General features: G+C 43.6%; 1 protein-coding gene across 1 annotated transcript in view; it reads right to left on the reverse strand.

The window, feature by feature from the left end:
- PLCB1 (phospholipase C beta 1) overlaps positions 1–13,356 on the reverse strand; it is a gene marked incomplete at its 5' end in the record, with an annotated part of 333,313 nt that overhangs the window by 72,366 nt on the left and 247,591 nt on the right. Inside the window, 7 exons of the mRNA XM_018077472.2 lie at positions 1,116–1,215; positions 2,470–2,634; positions 4,316–4,470; positions 4,741–4,865; positions 5,743–5,827; positions 8,920–9,016; positions 9,636–9,706. Of these exons, the coding sequence (XP_017932961.2) occupies positions 1,116–1,215; positions 2,470–2,634; positions 4,316–4,470; positions 4,741–4,865; positions 5,743–5,827; positions 8,920–9,016; positions 9,636–9,706 (798 nt within the window). The remainder of the gene's footprint in view (positions 1–1,115; positions 1,216–2,469; positions 2,635–4,315; positions 4,471–4,740; positions 4,866–5,742; positions 5,828–8,919; positions 9,017–9,635; positions 9,707–13,356) is intronic.

The raw sequence follows: 13,356 nt of genomic DNA on the forward strand, positions 1-13,356 counted from the left end.
AGGTCCAGGATTCGGTGATGTGATGAATGGACTCTGTGCTGCACGTAGGGCAAGGCTCATGAGAGGGGACCCATGGCCAGAGCTCACTTTTACCACAGGGGGGAAATCCCTCTCATCCCCCTTTGCCTCCCCAATCACCCAGCTTCCTCTGGAGCTCGGCAGATGCCCCAGGAGGCAGTTACAGCCACTGAGCCAGCAGAAAATGCAGCTGGGGTAAAACAGCTTTCTGCTGGATTGATAAACTGAGTTGGCTCATGAAAAAGGTTGGAGATTCTTCTTCAGGAATAATATGGGCAACTGTAAGATACAGAGACAGGAGAGTTTTGTGCTACTGCTGGGACTGACTAGATAAGGTACAGATAGAGATATTCTTCCTTTTGCAGTGTGAGTGAAGCTGGAAGCATGTTTATGGCCCATATGCTTGCCCTAATTTAGTTTCCTCCCCTCACTGGAAAAGTTGGCACTGAATTTGAACACTCCTCTTGCTCAAACTGCCAATGTCACTGCATCCTTCTGAAAAAGGATCTCTAACAAGGCTCTGGCCTGGAAAACAAGGGCTGAGCTGTTGCACAAGACAATTCCCATTTAAGTGGCCACTAATTATAACAGAAATAATAATATAATTTAGAAGAGACCACTAATGATATTTTTCTTTTAATTTTCAGTGATGAAGATGAAAGTATTTTTGGGTTGATTTAAAGGTGTTACAGAGATACAACAGCTTGCATATAGGTCAGTCTTTGCATGAGTGTAGAAATTACGTGAGAGGAGCATACTTTGTTTAACTCCCAGCCATCTCCTATTCCCACAAAGATGGCATCAAAGTTGGCTGTTGCTGCCCTCTTTCCTCTTAAAAGTGTACAGTTGCACTGTTTAGCATAAACCTGGCCAGCATGAAGCTGATGTAGTGGAGACAAAGAAGTACCAACCATGCCTTTGATGACTTAATTCTGTTGGTTTTCCTAAATTTAAATTTCTGGTGAAATACGGTATTTTTCTTTTTCAAAGCTGAGACAGATTATTCAAATAACAAGTCTGATTTACAGCAGTTGAGATTCTGCCTTGCTGTGTCTCTTCACTCCACAATGTCTGTCTCAATGGAGAAACAGGTTTACCTGGTCGAATTGCTGAGACCGGTAATATCCGATGACCAATAAACTTCCCTCCTTCTTCGTACACTGCCAGCCTCAAACACGCCAGGGAAGGTAAAACCACCTAGACAAGAATCAGAAAAGGTTACTAAACCATCCTACTAAGCTAGGGATCTTTACTACTACTTGAAAAATTGTGTAGCATAATCCATCTCGTTTACTTACTTAGTGCAAATCTACGTAGAAATATACATATTTTAAAATTGGCCAAAAATATGCCTTGATTTTTTTCAGAATATATGCCATTGAAAGAAAAGATAAGAAAAAAGCAACAATCCAAACCTCAGAGCTTCTCTAATTTATTTTCAGCATTACTAAAAATAGTAGCCTATGCCTCCCTGAGCACAGAGGCAGTCAGGCACGATCGTTAACTAAATAGAGAAACCAAGTACACTAATTAGAAGTTCATTGCAGAAGAAAAATGCTAGTGATGTTTCCAAACTTGAGCTCTGGCAGGCTGCCAAAGGAAAGTCATTCAGAAGGCCAAATATTCAGGGAAAGGAGCCCTACTCCTTAGAAAGCAGTGCTGCAAGTACCCACTATATAAACACCTCTGTGAACTGCATTTGCTGGGACAAATCTGAAATAAATTATTTTACACATACCTGGACTCAGGAGAGTCCATATATATATAAAGATAGATATATATACACACTTAACCAGTGTAGTCAATAAGCAAAGCCAGAGATTCTGTTCAAATTTTGGCTTAAAGTGGATTGCAGAGCACAATAGGACATTCACCTTGCACAGTCCTAAAACATGCTCAGTGTTTTCTGCTCCTTTGAAGTTTAGAGAATTATGTCTGGGTGATACTGTTCAAATTGCATGAGCAGCTCAGAAGGTTATGTCTCAAGCGGATGGGATTTATGTGGTTTCCTCACCTGGGCTGTATTTATACAGCACAATCCAGTGCTGAGCACAGACAGCAGATTGCTTTGGCTGTGCCAGCTCAGCCAGCAGGTCACCAGGGCTGTATCCACATTGTCCTGCTCCCAGGTTACCAGGAGGGTTGCTCAGCCAAGGCAGAATGCCATGGCCATTCAGCTGAGCTGCTGCTGGGCTCTGTGTGTGCTGATCCCATCATCACATCTGCTGTGCCAGGGAAACAACCAAGGTGACCTCAAACTCACTTATTTTAGCAGGAGCTGGCACAACCAGAGAAGCCAAAGTTCAGCAAAAGTGGTTAACAACAAACAGTTCAAGAACTAACTATTCAGAATCTCTTCTTCTTATTTCTAACAAGTGCAAAGTTTCAGTAATGAAATGTCCCACTGGACAGAGATAAAAAAAGCACAATGCCCTTAAGTGCTACACTGACCTTCTTAAACACTATGGCTTCCTCCTCCCAGACGGGATTAACTGCATTGCCTTGAGAGGTCTTGGTCTTCAAAGCTTTTCTTCTGGTGTCCACAGGCAGGCCAAACATGTCCACTTCTACGTAGGTACCGACTTTTTTATCAGACAGAAACTGGCCCGAAATTATCTGAAGCCAAAACAAAGGAGGATCGTTAAGAGACCACTTTGGTGGATTAGGAAATGAGTGGCTGAAATGCAGATGGATAATTCCCATTAGTGATCAGGTAGTATGCATTCAAAATAAAACCAAAACAAAGCTAAACCCACAACAAACAGAAAAAAAACAAACCCACTGTTTCATTGCAGACACAGCAAAACAACTTGTGAGGCCTGGTTTCCTGTGACCCCGCGGTCCTGAATTCCCCTATGAGCTATAATGTGGTTGGGATTATGCTGCTGCCCTTCCCTCAGCAGGAATACTCATTTGGATCTCATCCTCAGCCTGGCTGCCTAGTTCCACAACACAGTATCTTTGAGAACTCCCAAGTTCTATCCAGTCTCAACAACAGGTTCAAAAAATGCTGGGGGCAAAAAAAAAAAAAGTGGTATAAACAGCAGAGAGATTATAGCTGTGAGGGAGAAAAAAAAATTCAGAAGTTGATATTCTAAGAAAGGCCCTTCACAGAGGGTGAGGAGATTTACTACGAAAGAAGGGTCTGCAATTTGTTCAGGAAGCTGAGGAGGCACAGGAGTGTGTAGCAGCATCACTGTACCTTAACAAACTGAGGCTTGTCTAAAACAAATCTTAATCCAGTCTCAGCTGTATCTTGTATGAGCACTGACATTATAACCAGCAGAGCCTTCCCTGAGCAGGCAGGAGCAGCTGACATCTCTCCTGGATGCTCATTCCTGCTAAAAACTCTGTGCATCTCCTAATAGCTATTGAATGACTTCCACCTCCATTTACTATAATTGCAGAAGAAAGTGCCTCTAAACCCCCAGGAGGGCACTGAAAGCTCCTGTGATTACAGGTCACCACAAAAGGTCATCCCACACATCCTCTTTTTTTACTGTGCATGTCATCACATTATTCCTTTATTCAGCTCCCTCCCAGCACGGCTCTGCTCCTGCCTGCAGCCTGAGAGGAAATGTTTGTTTGCTCCCAGTGAAAACAGGAGGATATTTTGCAGGTGGATTCCAAATTACAGACTCTGTTCTAATGGACAAGTCCATTAAAGGAGTAGCAGGACTTGAGGAAGTTGATGGTTTTATAACTGGAGATAGACAGAGCATCAATTTGTCACCCTGGCACAGCCAACTCAATCTATCCCCCTAAATATTCCTGTGAGTAGTTCTCAGTTTGCAGGCTCCTGGCAGTCCTTGAACTTCATTAGAGGTCCTTCAAAAGAAAAGCAAGTTGGCAATGAATTGCAGCTGACATTTATGGTTCCACAGTTCTGCTGGAGAACTTTCAGAGAACCACAAAACTTTATTTACACTAAACACTGCGGTGTTCCAGCTATTCCAGTCCAACCTCCCACTTCACAACAGCGTGTTTTAAATCCAGCCCTTTGTTACTAAAAACACAGCCCAGCTGCTCTTAAATCCATTGCCTTCCCAATTCTGTGATGCTGTGACTCTGTAATTACTTCTGCGGAAAAGAATACGTACAATAAAAATGCATTTATTTACCCTACAACATGAAATGTGAGGCAGAATTTAAAAATTAAATGTCACTCCATGAAATTCAATGTATTTTATTTTCTTGACTTAGTATAGCCATATCCTAGGTCACTGCACAACAGAAATATAAATATATCTATGCTCTAACATTTCCATGAGAGTATATCCACCAGCTTTGTACATACCTTGACAGACAAGGTGTTGGCTACTATTCCATCCACTATACCTTCAGTAAATGGATCAAAGTGTTTGTCTGGTCTTCTCATGAACTCTGGCTTTAACCTGTACCCACTTTTGCCATTGTACTCATACATTCCCATGTTTATTTGCATAGACAAATCTAGGTGTTAAAAACATTGATAAGAATTAAGTTCTGGAGAGATGATAATTTAAAAAAGCAATAAAATAACAACAATTACTGTAATTTCATACTGACTTTAACAGAAATAGTAAAAATCTGTGTTAAAAATGTTAATTAGCAGCTCTGTACTATAATTCAATCACTGGATACCTTTTGATGCATAAAAGCCTTTCCTACCTATGAATCAGAAACTCTATCAAAGAACTGGACACGTACAGGTTTCAAAATGCAGAGAACAGCACAGCTTACCTACAGTTTGGAAGTTGAGAGCAACCATTTGGCAGCCAGCATTCCAAAAGACCTGTGGCATGTAGTTGGAAGAATCCACACGTGTTCCCTTGGGGTAAATTCGGCTCAGCTGCATTTTGTTGTATCTAAATGGTGAGTAGTTAAGATACAGTACACGTGACAAAAATCACTCTGCAGAGAGGTGCAACTGCAGTGTGAAGTACAGGTGTTCCTTGCAGAATGGTAGTGGGTTCCTTATTGGATTTCTGCAACCATAAGGCTTCCAGAGGGCCACAATTTTGTAGGAGATAGGATAAATACGGGGCAATTAAAGGTGCTGTTTGTTCCTGTATAAAAGATCACGTTCATAAAATTCCATTTATCATTATGGTTTCTAATTTGGGATTTTCCTAAGGTTACATTTATAGAGGCCAGTTAGCTGTAAACAGGGAATCTTCCTCTGAAGCAGGGAGAGATGTTCAGTTTGAGGCACTATTTTATCCTGATCGCTCATTCTAAACTGCAGCCATGGTGAGAGATATTGGATCAAAAGGTCTAAACAGAATGTTCCTTAGCTTTCCTTTAGAAGTCATAAAAAAACCCCCCAAACAACTATGTGGCAATAAACCAGCTCAGAGTTCTCAGAAGTAGAGGTATGATGGGAAAGTAAGCACCTTGCAAAAAAAGAAGTCAGCTACATTTTGACAATTTGCTCACCATAACTTGTATCACTTCACACAGGATGATAAATTTAACAATGACAATACGAAGAATCAGGTCTTCAATATGTAGTTTATGCCTATTCCCTCTAGTCCTAGCCCGCAGCACAAGGACTCATGACAATTTTTAAATTAGCTCATCAGAACTCAGGCCAATTAATTCATTTAGAAAGACAGTCAAATCTACAAATTTCATTTATGTTCCCTATTTCCCCAGCTCCTGTCTCCAAATTTCAATAAAGCTCTGTAACAGATCTCAGACACAGAGAGACTTAGAAAGCAGCTTTCTGAAAGTCAAGGATACTCCACGAATTCCACAGGAGACTTGGTCAGCTGCTCCAGCCCTTTGGTTTCCACAAAGGAAGACATTTCAAAACTTTTGTTGCGCTCTGGAAGTTCAAAGGGGAGATAAAACCAGGGACACGTCAGAGCAGGAAATGTGTGTGACACTTGAGCTCCTCCTAAGCATTTGAGTCAGTAGGACTAACTATTAATTTGTGTATCATTTGTTACTCACCTTTGCCTGATGTGGGCACAGCCTTTCAATGCACCCAAGCCTAATGTGCAGCAGAGAGCCTAAGACCCTTCTAAGCTTTTTCCTTTACACCTTTCTACAGAAGGTAAGGATTCATCCCAATCAGCTGTGTATGCTGCCTGAAAGGGGCCACAGCACTGGAGGTCACATCCATTGCTTATCTCAGCACTGGCCTCTTTAAAAATGAGGGAAGTGGGGCCTGTGTTGGAGTAAGATCTCTCTAGCCTCACCACTTCATTGAAAGCAAACAACAAGACAGAGAAAACTGGCCTCATGGAGTTTTAGAAGGAATTGTGCTGCAGCAATCCAGGGATGGCCAGGAGGCCAGCCTGGCCAGCTCCCTGGAGTCAAACTGTGACGCTGCAGGAAGGGGATAAAACTGAACAAAAGCACTTGTCTTGTAGAGAGAAGCAGGACAGAAACAGGTGGGCACTTTCCTCATAGGAAGCCAAAAAGGAAGCAGTGGATCCAAAGAAATGAAGAATTGGATAGTTTGGGCCAATGTGAGAGGAAAATGTGCTGCCAGCCTGTGAGCTACAAACCGTTCTCAGGGTATGCTGGAGTCAGAGCACAAACATGGTGTTCCAAAAGGGATGCTCTCCCTCCAGGAGAGCAGAGACTGGGACTTTATTGTGGTCCCTATTTCTAAATAGTAGCCATCATGCTACTGCTTTTATTCATAGCTGTTACCTCCTAATGGTGAAAGATTTCTGGGGTTCCCTAGAGGTGCTATCCTACCACTCCCTTTCCAACACACAATATCCTCTCTTTCTCCAGACTGTTCCAGCCAGCTCAATTCCATCTCAGCTCCTCATAAACACACTGAGATTATTCTTATTCCAGCTTTCCCCTTACTGATGGGATGGCACTAACCACACACACATACACTGCACTTATTCCATTTAGAACAGAGGTGTTGAATTTGTTATATTAATAAACTCTTATCTCTCAGCCTTATCTTAAAGTAGAGCATCTGTAGGAAACCAGAACTAGTATCTGTTAAAGGATTCAGTTATGAACTGTCCAGGGCTTAATCAAACTCCTAATTAAAATAAGAACAATTATTTCCTTGTAATAGCTGGAGAGAATAAGGAACCTGCCCTTTGAAGAAAAGACTGTGCAGGACAGACATTTCTCTCTACTGATAGATGCTTATACCATACTATCTTGTCAGGAGGAAGTCACTACAGAGTGAACAAAAAACTCATTGAAAACCTGTCTGAAAAACATGGAAAAATACAGTTACAGCTACTTGCTGTCAGAGAGAGGGAACATTTCTGGTGAGGGCAATCAGGGGACTGGTACAGATCCACAGCTATTCAATATTTCTGTTAACAAGTCGGGTGCAAGACCAGAAAATGCACCTTTAAAATGTGGGAGTGACAGAAGCAGTGAGGTGCTGAGGAGGCCAGGATCACAAATCCAAACTAATTCTGAATTAGCAAATATTAAAATAGAAAAATGCCGTAACAATGAAACAATGAAACTGTATAAAACACCAGCATGGGTCTCTACACTTCTGGATCTCTTACACTTCTGGATCTCTTACACTTCTGGATCTCTTACACTTGAGGTCAAGTAAACAAAAGTAAAATATCTTGGAAAGAACTGGATAGGCAGCAAACTAAGAAACAGTCCTAATCTAATTCCTTCTTTATTCAGCTCACCCTCACTGAATTTAATGAAGATCCAGTAGTGAGTCCAGGCCAGGACTAAGACTAGAACCCACAAGTCATGCTTTAAACAGCCAGCAACATTTACCACCTAAGGCCTCTGCTTTAATGAACAGGCCACGTGTTCCACATAATGATTTTTTCTGATAGAAACACTAGAAATTTAATTCCTTAATATTATGAGTTCACAGACACAGTATGATTGATCAAAGGTCACATCAAAACTTAGGATAAAAATCTGGACAGCAGCAGCTCTCTACAAAACACAAAATTTGGAAAGGCACAGGCATGTGAACAGAAAAAAAACAAGACAATTTTACAGCAGCTGCATCAACTTGTCCTGCTAGGATTCACATGGCTTCCTTTCCAGAAGGCACATCTCCTTCCCACTGTGTTCTTGTAATTCTCATTAGAGCTGAAGGAGATTACAAACATCCAAAGGGACACTACTCCAGGGAATAAGCCCAGCTCCCTGCATGATTTTGTGACTGCCTGTGTGTGTGTCTGTATAAATACCCACATGCAAATGAACAGTTGGTAACTTCTTACATGTTTATTATTCATCACAAGTAAATGCAAAATCTTGTACAGAGACATGGACTGAGGCAAAAATTACCTGTCCTCTGCCAAGGCCACCACGGATCTGGAATAAATTAAAGTGCTATACACTTCCTTAACTAAAAAACGCCAAAAGCACATTAAAACCTGTCAAAACAAAGTGAAAAAGGGCAGGCAAACAGTAGGGGGTGGTGCATGAAGGAAGGGAAAGATGCTGCAGTGTTTACTGAGGATGCTACTGAGAGCATTCCTAGCAAGGCATCTTCTGTAAAAGTCAGCAGGGGATGAAATTATGGCCTTTCTATACAACACAGGGAGGCAGGAAAAGAGTGAATTTGCATATGGGGAAGGGCACACTCTGCTTCCTCTGAATCTTCTATAACATAGCAGAGGCAAAATAGAAGTAGGAATATATTTATGACCACCTCTCAAACTGCTTAAGTTACTCCTCAGTCATGGGCAACAAAGGCAAGGTAATTGTCAAAAATGGTTTTGAAATGTCAGCATGTTTCCTCTTGATGAAGTTGGGTATTTCGACTAAAAGAGGTTTCAAAATAAAAATGGATTTATTTGGCCAGATACCAAGGGAACACTTTCTGTCCGTGTGTCTGAACCTGACTGAGAGGAAGCCAAGCAGCGTTTCTCCAGAACCTTCTGCCAAAGGCTTGCTGGGTAATTTCCAGTGGGAGGTGTTGCTCATGCTTAGCTTACTTACTTTTTGATACCTCGAATGACTCAAACTTCACAGGTTGAATGTAGTTCACCAGGTTAGACATCTCTTCCGTGGCCATGGCCTCGCTCCCAGCAGTACCCTGGGGCAGAGAAGGGAAAAAGGCTGCAGCTTGGATCTGCCCATCGGGGGCCACAAACACCAAAGACCAGTTCTCTATCAGGTGTGGCATCTTCCCCTGACCCTGGCTCAGTGAAGGCAATGCTTCACATAGGGAGCATCACAGAGTAAAGAAGAAAATTTACCATGAAATGTAAATTTTACGTTAAACTGCTGCCATATTCATTCTTTTTATGTGACTCCCAGGGAAGGGACTGCATTACCTTTACACAGGCGCGGTGCTGAGCACATTTATAAGTGCTGCTGGATAAATAATAAACGCAGCTCTAAGCTTGGGATGTCAAGTTTTTCTTCCAACAACGCTAAACACATCACAAGCGGCTGCTTAAAACAGATCAGCCGTGGTGCTATTCGTTCCTTATCTCCAGAAAATTAAAGTACAAATAAACAAAGCAAGGACGTGCTTCCAAACCGATTAACAACCGGCTCGGGAAAGCTGGTGGTGTGTGCTTCCCGGTGGTGTGCTTCCCGGTGCTCTGCCTCCCTCTCTCCACTGGATGGCAGCCCCGCTCCTGGTAACGCGCGCCAACCCGCAGCCGCTGGAACCGACCCATCCCCACAACACACATCTGCACCCTTACTTCATCCATCGACGACTTCTTACAGTCATCATCATAGTCATCATCATCGTCGCTCTCCATGTCTGCTTCTCCTGCAAAGTTTCAAGCAGAAGGTAATTACTGGCTGAAGCAACAGTTACAATCATCAGCGACAAATCCAACAAAGATGTGCAAGTAGCACTGCTTGAAGGAGACTGAGCTGTACATGTGCTTTTTGTCACCACACAAATCAAACATGCTGGTCTCGAGGGATTCGTGATTCATCCCTCTTCGGCACTGATTTAAGTTCTTATTGCCCAACCAAGCTAAAACTCTTCCTCTGCAGCTGTCTGAAGCTTTGGAAATCAGCACTGACAAGGAGTGGAGTGTGTGGACACAGCATCACAAACTGCTTTGGAGAGATATTCCCACGTTTGGGGCACAGCCCCAGGGGGTGGAGATGTGAGTTCAAACTCCTGCTGTTGCAGGATCCGTGCAGGACCTCCAGTGGACGCCTCACCCCCTCCGAGGAGCTCACACGTAACACCACGGTCGGGGTGAGGAAATCACACACGAAAGCCGATGAGATTCTCATGTGCTGTGCTATCAAGGGCTGCTCGGCAAAATCCATCTGTTCTGAACGTATCCCAGCCTGTGGACTGAGGCAGCGCAGCTGGGAGGGGCTGGCGCGGGAGCCAAACTGCAGGAACTGGGCTCCAGCTCCCCTGGCAGACCGCCGTGGTGCTCCTCCGTCAGGGCTCCGTTAGAGCCCAGCTGCACCGGCTGAGGGCAGTGTGAGCCAAAAAATGCCAGCGCGGTGCAGAAGGCTCATCCTTTCCCCGAAATTGTGCTCACAGTAAAGAGGACCAGATAAAACACATTTACTGCCTTGCTCCCAGTTGCTGTGCACTCATCAGATTCCTCTGGGCAAGACACAAGTTCTTTAATGTTAATTAACGGATGCCTCCCCTCGCCTCCAAAATGTTTTGATTTAGTTGCATCAGAAATTAAACCATTAAGGAATATCAACCTTATCTTTCTCTTTAGAAACTCCCCCTGAGGGCCTGGCTGTCATAAAGTGTACATTGTGCATCCGAAGAAGACTCTGGAAAAGAACATTTAACTTATACTGCAGTCACCAATCCACACCTATAAGACTGACAACTCTCTCTAAAGATTTTATTCCACAAACCTTTCAGCTTGTTTCAGCAGTGGCAGCAAAAAAAATCTGACTACTGTGCAGCATTCCCAAACTCTCCAGAGAATGGTAATTCAGTCTCAGTTCCTCCTGTCAATTTAGGGTCTAATCCAAAGCCCACTGAGTCAATAAACTGCTCTTTGTTCCAGCAGGCCTTGAATCATGCCCAGTGGGACCCTTCTGAACATGGAGAGCACATGAGTGTGCCTTTCACAACCAGATGATGACTACCCAGGCTGCATTTCCTTCCAGATGCAGATGTTGAAATGTCAGGCTTTTATTCATCAACACATTTCTTCCCGAACGTTTCATTGAAGAAAATAACACGATTGCTCAACGGGCTCCAGGGATGGCTCCAGGAACCTCAGCGCAGTGCACGGACCCAGCCCAGCTCTCACAGGATTCACAGTGACAATCTTGGGATGGGAAGCTTTCAAATGATTTAACCAGACTGGCAAAATAACACTTTGCACAGCCCACAAAATGGGGGATGCAGGCAGATTCCAGCCAACTTGCAGTGCTGAGATACCAGGTACATGTCAGCCTGCTCTTGCTGGAAGTGTCCAGGGGGGAAAGTATGCAACACATCACTGGTTTATTTGAAAATACTTAACAGGGACACTCCCAAGGAGATCAGAGCTCATTTTCAAGTTCTGCATCAGGCAGCAAGACTGTGACAGGATTGCAAACACAGAATAAAAATAAGTGGTTTAGAAAGCATGACTACATCTGCATTGCCTTTCACCCAGTGGCAGGGTCCTGTGCTCACACCCAACCCTCCCTGTCACACTGCAGGGACACAAAGCCAGAGCAAGCCTGGGCCAGGCTGAGGAGATATCTGTGCTCTGGACACCTTCGTGCTCACTGATCCCACTGTGGTGCCATCCCTTCCCAGGAGGGCACAGACACTGGGCACAGGTCACATCCAGCATGCATGTGAGAGCTTAAGGGACAATTAGCTCTAATGGCATAATCACAATTTGCATTTAGATGGGGCTACAAACCCAGGTAAGGACAGGACCTCTCCACACTACGTGGCACACAAATGCAGTGAGAATAGAGAGCCCTGTTCCAAGGCTTGCCCTGCAAACAGAGACAAAAGCCTGCCCACGGACAGGGGCAGACAGAAGAATTCCAAGAAATTAAAGGATGTGGCTCCCTAACACAACAGATAAGTTACAACACAGAAACTGTCAACTACTGGTAGGCAGAAGGGCACAGGAAACTCCTCAGTGGGACAGTTTCAAGGACGTTTTCCAGGAGCTGTCCCTAGTGAGTGGGGCAGGCATAGAAGTGCTCTGCTCCTTGGGCAATGTATTGAGTGGACAAAGGAGGCTGAATCCCAGTAGGTGGGTAGAGGGGTTCCACACAGTAATACTGAGTGGAGGAGGAGAAGGAGAGCTGGGGACAACAAGCCATATCCCTGTTACCAGGGGCAAGAAAGAGTGTGCTGAACATTATCCATCCTCACCGTTCCTCAGCAGCACACCAGATACCGAGTGCCTAAAAAAACAAAAGGTTAGACAGGGCTTGAAAGTCAGAGGGATCTGGTAATCTGCTCTCTCAGACCCCTTCAAAGTAACAGCCAGCATGGATTACGAATGTGGTACTTGCTGGTGCAGCTTGTTAGCTCTGTAACATTTAGGCAGCCACCAGCACCTCAGGGGGAATCACCTTTGGGGTTTTTTTCCACTGTATGTTAGCACTTGCTGATTTTTAAAATGGAGAAAAGTAAATTTTATTCAGTTTGCTAATGGTTATTTTGCTTTGTAACAATGGGCCATGGCCTCAGCTGGCAAGCAGCAGCAATGTACTAATGCATTTACATACACCCAGCCTAAACCCTTTTATCTAGTTTTCTATTTAAGCATCAGGAAATCATGGAGCCAATTCTACCCCATCTCTCTGTCTTCCTGTGATTCTTCCCTTGCAGCACCCACTAGTCTGACAAAAAACATCATCCTATCAGTGAGAAACTAACAATCTGCTTGGAAATTTAAATAGTGTTCAATTAGCAAGTTTTAGCTACTTTCAGTATGGGCCTCCTTTTGGTGAAACGTATGACCCTGCAGAACTGCCACTGCTCTTTCTGCACTGGAACAGAATTTGGAAAATCTTCCTTATTTACTGCTGCTCATTGTGCAAAACCAGCCAGGTCTAAGCTGCTTGTTTGCCAAAACTACAATCTACTTCACTTTCTGCTTTGTCAGCATTGCTGCACTTTTAGGAGAAGTTTTTTCCACTGACAGATATGCCCTACTGAAGTTACTTTTTACAGCAGGTTCATGAGCATCCTGCAAGGCATTCCACAAAGCTCGTTTCGGAATTCTTTAATTATTGTTACTATATCACTTTCATATGGTGTGTCTTATAAACATATCAAAAGCCTGGTTTATTTGGGTTTCAATCTGACCTCAAGCAGTGTAAGACACTTGCTGTCACAGCTGAAGTAAGAACCTCCACAGTCTTTGCACTGCTGTGAAAAAACTCATTTAGAATCTCGAGAAGACTAAATCAGCACATCTTCCTCCTGAAGATCAGCAGCAGCTCTGACAGGAGCTATAC

The sequence above is a fragment of the Manacus vitellinus genome, unplaced genomic scaffold (assembly GCF_001715985.3).
Source record: "Manacus vitellinus isolate BGI_N305 unplaced genomic scaffold, ASM171598v3 scaffold_38_pilon, whole genome shotgun sequence".
Lineage (NCBI taxonomy): Eukaryota > Metazoa > Chordata > Aves > Passeriformes > Pipridae > Manacus > Manacus vitellinus.